At 46.6% G+C, this 7,474-nt stretch overlaps 1 protein-coding gene across 1 annotated transcript; it reads left to right on the plus strand.

The window, feature by feature from the left end:
• The first annotated feature begins 1,038 nt into the window (after positions 1-1,038).
• F5B22DRAFT_599099 (mitochondrial carrier domain-containing protein) lies at positions 1,039-3,661 on the plus strand. Its single transcript, XM_047974428.1, has 3 exons — positions 1,039-2,177; positions 2,339-3,011; positions 3,093-3,661. Exons 1-3 carry the CDS (start codon positions 1,625-1,627, stop codon positions 3,145-3,147), a joined length of 1,281 nt encoding a protein of 426 aa, XP_047832525.1. The 5' UTR covers positions 1,039-1,624; the 3' UTR covers positions 3,148-3,661.
• The last annotated feature ends 3,813 nt before the right edge of the window (positions 3,662-7,474 follow it).

Here is a 7,474-nt window from a genome sequence, read left to right on the forward strand (position 1 = left end):
AAGTTTTCCTAATGTTCTCTCCCAGCCGGTCAAAAAATTCATAAGCTCTTCTTTCTTTCTTTAACTTTCAGCCCAGCAACGCTTCATCAGCTTACCCACGAACCTTTTCAGGTACATAACAAGCCTCGATCCAGATGTATGTCTTGCTTCAGTACCTTAGCCGATGCTGTGTTCTTTTTTACATTGTCATTACGACCTCACTATGGTGAGTGCCGGGAGCCATTCTCATGGTCTATCTTAACATTCTACATGTTACTCTTATAACAAAATGATCGCCAGGCGATCATAGATATCGATGAGTAATAACCCAGATTGCGAATGTTTACCATCCGATTGTGTATCTCCCTCCAAGTCATGGAGTTGTAAGTATGTCGGCGGTCAGCCGGTCAACGGCTCTCTCAACACGTGGGGTCTAGTCCTAGAACGAACCCGGGACACTGCACAAATAGCTACATAGCAACGAAATATGTAAAATTACATAAGCGGTGAATGGTATATTACCCACAAAGGCGTAATAATCCCAGCGCTCTTACAACAATTGAATCTGTTTTAGTTAGGGTCCGTGTATAAGGCCGCTCAGGCTTTCTGCTCCCAGGGGTCTGGGTGCTGGTATACTACTTTTGGGGGAAGTCCGAAATGTTGAGCGCCGATAGCGCGGATAATATGGGCCCTTGGCGGATAAGTTGGGACGGAATTGCGATGAGATGAGATGAGGTAAGGCGAAAAAGAGAGCTTACTGTGCCGGCCGTACTACCTTTGGCTTAGCTGCCGTTGAGGAAGGAATCGATCAAAAGATGATAGGCATTTGCCAATTGTCTGGTGTCGAAAGAAATTCTCGCTCGTTACCCGATTTTACATTTGTGAGTGGTGGTATGGGCGGGGATCCTCGTCTACATTCCTACCTACCTACATATATTGGCCGACTGGCGGGACGTGCAGGTACATGGATGGAGCTCAACGGGCGCTATCATTTTGAAATCAGATCCCTACCTACTTACAACAAGTTTACACATTACTTATCAGTTGTAGTATTAATAGTGAGCAGATAGGCCGGGCTCGGCCGGGTAGTAGGTACAATAGATAGCGGTATACTCCGTACTACCATATATAATTACCTATGTAGACGAGGTAGTTACACGTACTTCGTTGATTTGTCGGTAAATTCCAGGCCTTTGAACATGGGTAGGTGCACAGGTAAATACACTACACAATAGAGTAGGCAGGGCAGATAGGGTTAGGTCTGATATGGAATCATATACTCCTCGCCGATTATCACCATTTCACGATAAAGAAGAGTTGGTTGTGCTCGGGTTTCGCATGCGCCAACATCCAACATCGCAAGTCGGAGGTCCCTTAGCGCAGGACCACCAGAGGGCAATGGGGTTCGGATGACTGCGAGGTGTACGGTAGCATATGATGGCACATGTTCCGAGCTGCCTCGAGTTCTTACCGTCACGTACTATGTAACCGTGGCTGCTCGGTACACGTCGGTAACCTGCCCGGCCTGTGAGTATGCGAGTCTCGGTGGCCCGACGTGCCAATCAGGCTACCTGTCCTGGAGACCCGCTCAAGATAATTAGCCTTCTCCATGTGGAATAGATCGGGAAGCTAACCAATTAGGCACATGTGGACTTCTGTCCCTCAGCTTGGCGTCCCCCAATTCTGCCCCATAGCAGAGCTCATACAGAGCCCATACAGCCCACTGTTCACTGTCCGTTGCCCGCTGCCCCCACTAACCCTGGAGTTGCTAGAGCTTACCTACTGTACACTCTCGCAACATTTATTCCCGTCAGCCTCACGATACAAAGAGCCAGCTTTCCTTTGCCTCTTCCATCAACCAAACACACCCTTCATTTTCCCATCCATCTCCGGATTTTCCCTCTCCTCCTCGCGACGAAGCACCCGATTGCCTTGGTCAGGCCCCCTTCCCCAGTTACGACGACGAGTTATGTCCGCTGCTACTCCGGCCGGTATGGCGCCTCCTTTGACGGAGAAGAAGCTTGAGAAGAAGCCCATCAAGTTCTCCAACTTGTTGCTTGGCGCCGGTCTCAACCTTTTCGAGGTCACCACCCTCGGACAACCTCTCGAGGTCGTCAAGACCACCATGGCCGCGAACCGAAGTGACAGCTTTGGTAACGCTCTCGGTCGCGTCTGGGGTCGCGGCGGTCCCCTTGGATGTAAGCGCCATTTCTTTTCTTATCTCTGCTCACCGCCATCCGCACACCACACATCACTCAGTATCGCTGTGTCATCTTGATAAGGCAATATGACCTTCCATCAAAGTCACAGAATGCGCCACATGATCCAATTCGTCGCTGACCTTGCTACCCCTCCGTAGTCTACCAGGGATTGATTCCCTGGGCCTGGATCGAGGCCTCGACCAAAGGCGCCGTGCTGCTTTTCGTCGCTTCCGAGGCCGAATACTACGCTCGGGCTGCTGGCGCTTCCGAGTTCGGTGGTGGAATTTTCGGTGGTGTCGCCGGCGGTGTCGCCCAGGCTTATGCCACCATGGGCTTCTGCACCTGCATGAAGACGGTCGAGATCACCCAGCACAAGATCGCTGCTGGCGGCGCGAAGCCCCCCAGCACCTTCACTACGTTTATGAACATCTACCGAAAGGAGGGTATCCGCGGTATCAACAAGGGTGTCAATGCCGTGGCCATCCGCCAGATGACCAACTGGGGATCCCGCTTCGGTCTGTCCCGTGCCGCCGAGCAAGGTATCCGCCGTGTTACCGGCAAGGAGCACGGTGAAAATCTCAGCATAGCCGAGAAGATCCTGTCCTCGACCATCGGTGGTGGTCTCTCTGCCTGGAACCAGCCCATCGAGGTTATCCGTGTGGAAATGCAGAGTAAGAAGGAGGATCCCAACCGACCCAAGAAGATGACGGTCGGAAACACTTTCAAGTATATCTATGAGACGAACGGACTTAAGGGTCTGTACCGCGGCGTTACCCCGCGTATTGGTTTGGGCGTTTGGCAAACGGTTTGCATGGTGGCCCTTGGCGATATGTGAGTTTCACTTGGCCCGTTTAGCGAGATTCCTCTTGTTTGTGGATACAGACTTACTAACGTGCTTATCTCGGAAAATAGGGCCAAGGCTTATGTTGAGAAGATCACCGGTGACAAGGTCACCGCTAAGCATTAGATGGCGTTTTAGACGGGATTTGCTCGGGCTTTTTAATGGGACACCGATAACAAAAAACATGAGGGAACATATAAAGGGAACGGGATTTGCTTAACTTGCAAAGATAGACTTTTTTTTCTCTGCTGTTATGAGGATCTTGTTCTTCTTGATTTACACTTCTTTTGAATTATTTGGAAGCCGAAGAAACCTGTGAGCCAATTCAACATGACATCATTCTGTTTTGGAGATTGGGGGGAAGGTTTGGCTTTTTATGTTCACGATTATTGATGGAGGCTTTTTCTGCTATGCCTTTGACAGTTTGGGACTCGGTGAACTCCCGCAATTGAATGAGACTTGAATGTCCTCGCTTCTATATGTGTTTTGACTGGTGACTGTCTTGGCTATGAGATATGGTGATACTTACGGATAGACATATATCCAATTCAACATGCTTCGGACTTAGGTAAATTATGATATTGTTTCCTTCGCCTCATGGGGTCGCAACACATGGTGGATATGAGGAATTGTCGCTAACGTGCTGATTGAGCTATGCTTGATACCCTTGAGTTTCTTACTATTGTGGTGAATTGTTCGGTGTACTAGAACAATGTAGTATATTGTCAGTTTCAGAGTAGGATGCCACTGGAACACATGGTACGTGTTTTCTAGAGGAATAGTTCCTTCTCGTATTGATTGAGGGTTAAAAGGTAGGTTTGTGGTACGAGTGACGTATACATTACCACCATCAAGAATTGAAGAGTAGGCATCGTTCGTGAATGGAGGTTTGAGGCTTGATTTTAGACACGAGAGATTTTCAACTAGAGGATTGAGATTTTGTTCGAGCTATTGCTGGGGATGACGTGCTCCTCGGACGGGCGTTAACCATGACTTGAGATACTGCATTCCAGGCTCAATGAAGTCGTTCATTCGGTCTTGTGAGATAGATGTCGGGCAAGGCGTAAACGCGTGATTGATATAATGGCATCGACAAGGCGGGAAAGTAAGAATATTACATGGATTAGTAGACTTAGATATACATCAACCAATACGCACAGAGTTGTCAGTGGAAGCTGATGCCTAGTAGTACATGGTCTCTCTCTAGTCTTTGAGACTAGCAGGTGGCCTCGCTCGAAGAATGATGGCAATTGGCTAACGCGCCTGGGTTTTGATCGTGCGGTTTGCAAGTTTGAGCGCTCCTGGGTGAGCTCTTTCTACAATATCAACGAGCTTGCTGTATATCCTCTGCTCTGTCTTGTTTTTACCTCTGTGTACCGTCTCTTGGCGTGAAACAAGTTCGGAAGCAGTTCTGGACTCGGTGATAGATCGGTAGGTACCAATCCTCGCAGCAAGAAGACTTCTATTTCCGTATACCATTTCGACGGGGTCGCCCATGAGTATCCCCCTAGTCATACGAACCTTGAATACTCAGAATCAACTTCGAACAGAACCCACGAATCCATCATTAGCCAATTATCATCACTCATTGAGATTAATATGGGATTCTGGGGGTCGTAAGACGTAGAACCACGGAAATAGCTGTGGCAGTTGTGCGCCGCACGGTAACTTGCTATTCCTTTTTTTAAAAAAAATTTTTAAAAAAAGGCTAAAAATACAGGAGTTCGCGGGATATTTTGATGGGCTCTCGGTGATGATGGTGTATGGCACTGGTATAAAAACTGACAGTAACGCTGAATACCAAAGAAACTGGATGTCGTCCATGCGTCGACACGACTTAGGCGAGGTGGGTAAACCGAGTTGAAATTTCAAAAGCAGTACACAGCTGAGAGTCCCTTTGCTAGTCAGGAGCCAAAGTCGAGACCTTCGTTGTGCCATCAATCTATATAACTCGTTGGCTTCCTGCTCTACGACGAGAGTGATTTGAATTTATAAGCAATATTTGCCTTTCACGTCGGGGATATAACAATAACAAACGTGGCGAGCTGAGATTCGGGATAATATTAACGTTTAGCAACAGCAAGTGGTAACTAACTATTTTAGTTCGAAATTTTATGAAATATTAGCTCATGGGTTAATTAAGCACTCAGAGTGATCGAGATAATACTGGGATTCTCTCGATGGTTTACCTATTAGGAATCTGTGCAATGGGACCTGAGGCTGTGAATAGCTCATGTCTAACTGTTCATAATTCGTTGAAGTCCTCCAAAGTTCGTACATAAAAGTTTGCGTATGCTTAGCCCTATCCACGTCGCGATTTCAATCTAGAATGTAAGCAAAGACATGCTATACGGAGATTCACCTTCTGTCATGTAATATCTCGTGAAAGTCTACTTGGAACCGGCCAAGGAGGGTTTCTTTGTTGCCTGTCTGTACGGTAATTGCAACCTTAGCTCGTGACAGACATGAGGCAATCTCCAAAATTCGGTTCTTAATATCGGGACAGTCATTTTGACGATATAGTCATATATTCGATATGTCAGGTCGCCGGTAGTATGATCGTGGGGGACAGTGGCTGGTAGTAGCTGAATATAACATACTTAATATGGCTTCAAGTGTTAAAGAGAAGAGGTCGTGATAACTCAGTTGTTCTTTAGACAGCAATACTATATAATTTTTGACGAGGAAATAAAATAAGTGCTGCACATTGACTCGATACCGCTATGACATGTTTAGGAAGAATTCGTTTCTCATTTGATCGTGTAAATGAAACATGTGGACAATAGATTTACTTCTTCTAACTACGATTTCACTTCCAATTGAGCATCAAGTGTGAAATAAACTGAATGTAACGAAGATGTGAAGACTAGAGAAGAGTGTTTCTTCCGTATTAGAAGTACTCGTTCCGCTCAACCTCGATTATCGAAATTGGAAAGAGTTAGTTATCCTAGTTACTATGAATAACACCTCTTCGTGTTTCGTTGCCCCGACCAAGGTCCTGTCCAGAGGTTTTCCATCAGAACACTCTATTCATACCAGTCGGCTCGTTGGTAGGCTTATGGCACACTCTATACGCCTAGGTGTGTGGCGGCATTGAGTGCCTGAAGATATAAGTAAAGATCAGACCAGCCTCACGAGAAGTATGCCACACTGGCGAGAGAGCCTTAGAGATTGCCGTGAAATATTTGCAGACACTAAGGCTTTGGGCGTCACGGTCACCTTTTCCAACGTAGATAGCTCGAGAATCATTGTAGAAGAAAACACACTTACACTTACCTGATCATATCATGCTTCTAACAGACACGAGAGAGCTACCTGAACATCTTCCATGTACGTAAACTCACGAGGATATGATAGGCGTAATCAGCTTGAAATCATATAATTGATATGATCTTAGATATAGACATCGTGTCAAATAGGATTTCCCATGTCTGCAGAAGTGCTTCACTCCTTGCTCAAAGTCAAGCACCAGTGACATTGGAAATACTGTATATCACAGTGCTCCGCAAGATACATTGAGATGGACCTCTTGAAAGTATTCATGCTGAATGAAGCATCAAGTCGAGGAATTTATGCTCTGCTCACCCTACATACAGGGCTACTTAATACTCATGTTTCTCACGGCTCCTATATCCAGTCACTTGCCAGGCTGAGGACCAGACTCGTTACACTACATGGCTCAAGTTCCAGCTTAGACCCTGATAGTCAAAACAAGCGACATAAAATACACATCATGACAATTGCGGGCGATGCGAGACGAAGGATAGGCATATGGGGGGTTGATTGTCGTCGGCAGCGAATCCATGCAACCTGTCTTATGATACATATCCCCAAAATGTCTCGCGAGTGCACTGGTAGCTATCTATCACTTGTAACATATTGTTCAGAGCAGAAATTCGCTCATCGACGACAACAAACTGTTTCAAACCATTCTCAATCCGTCCTTACCACTACATATTACCAAATAAAGGGAAGAGCATATGAGCGATCAATCAATCATCCTGAGATGAATCAACATGATGTTCATTGTCTATTTGGCTGCGGACCGTTTCACGGCTCGCATGGGCTTTCGTCGCCCTGTTTTACATGTTCCCAGGACCGGGGCAGCTCAGCTCAGCTCTACATACTCGACGTAGCATTGTCCTCACAAAATGGCGATCAATTGCCGATTCACGACCAGGTATATACAAGGTAGACTGCCATGCTTCAGTGCATTCAATGATATAGCCGTCTATCCTTACCTACTCGACCCAACATACCCGGGAGCAGTAGCACACTTACGCTAAAACGCGCTTCAGAGTGAACCCTGCAGCAAATTCGACAATACCTACCTGCACTACCAATCCTAACCGGGCCGCGTACGTTTCTGGAGGGTCGAACTAAGGCCGCACTACACCGCACTATAGTACATGTAAGCAGATAGGTAGGCCAAAGAAAAAAGCTTGTGGTTAAT

Source organism: Xylaria bambusicola (genome assembly GCF_022495145.1).
Source record: "Xylaria bambusicola strain CBS 139988 unplaced genomic scaffold F5B22scaffold_12, whole genome shotgun sequence".
In the NCBI taxonomy this organism is placed as follows: Eukaryota; Fungi; Ascomycota; class Sordariomycetes; order Xylariales; family Xylariaceae; genus Xylaria; species Xylaria bambusicola.

Coding starts and splice junctions, on each gene's coding strand:
- F5B22DRAFT_599099 (XM_047974428.1), top strand. CDS start 1,625: ATGTGGACTTCTGTCCCTCAGCTTGGCGTCCCCCAATTCTGCCCCATA. Junction 2,178..2,338: donor TCGCGGCGGTCCCCTTGGAT/GTAAGCGCCATT, acceptor ACCCCTCCGTAG/TCTACCAGGGATTGATTCCC. Junction 3,012..3,092: donor ATGGTGGCCCTTGGCGATAT/GTGAGTTTCACT, acceptor CTCGGAAAATAG/GGCCAAGGCTTATGTTGAGA.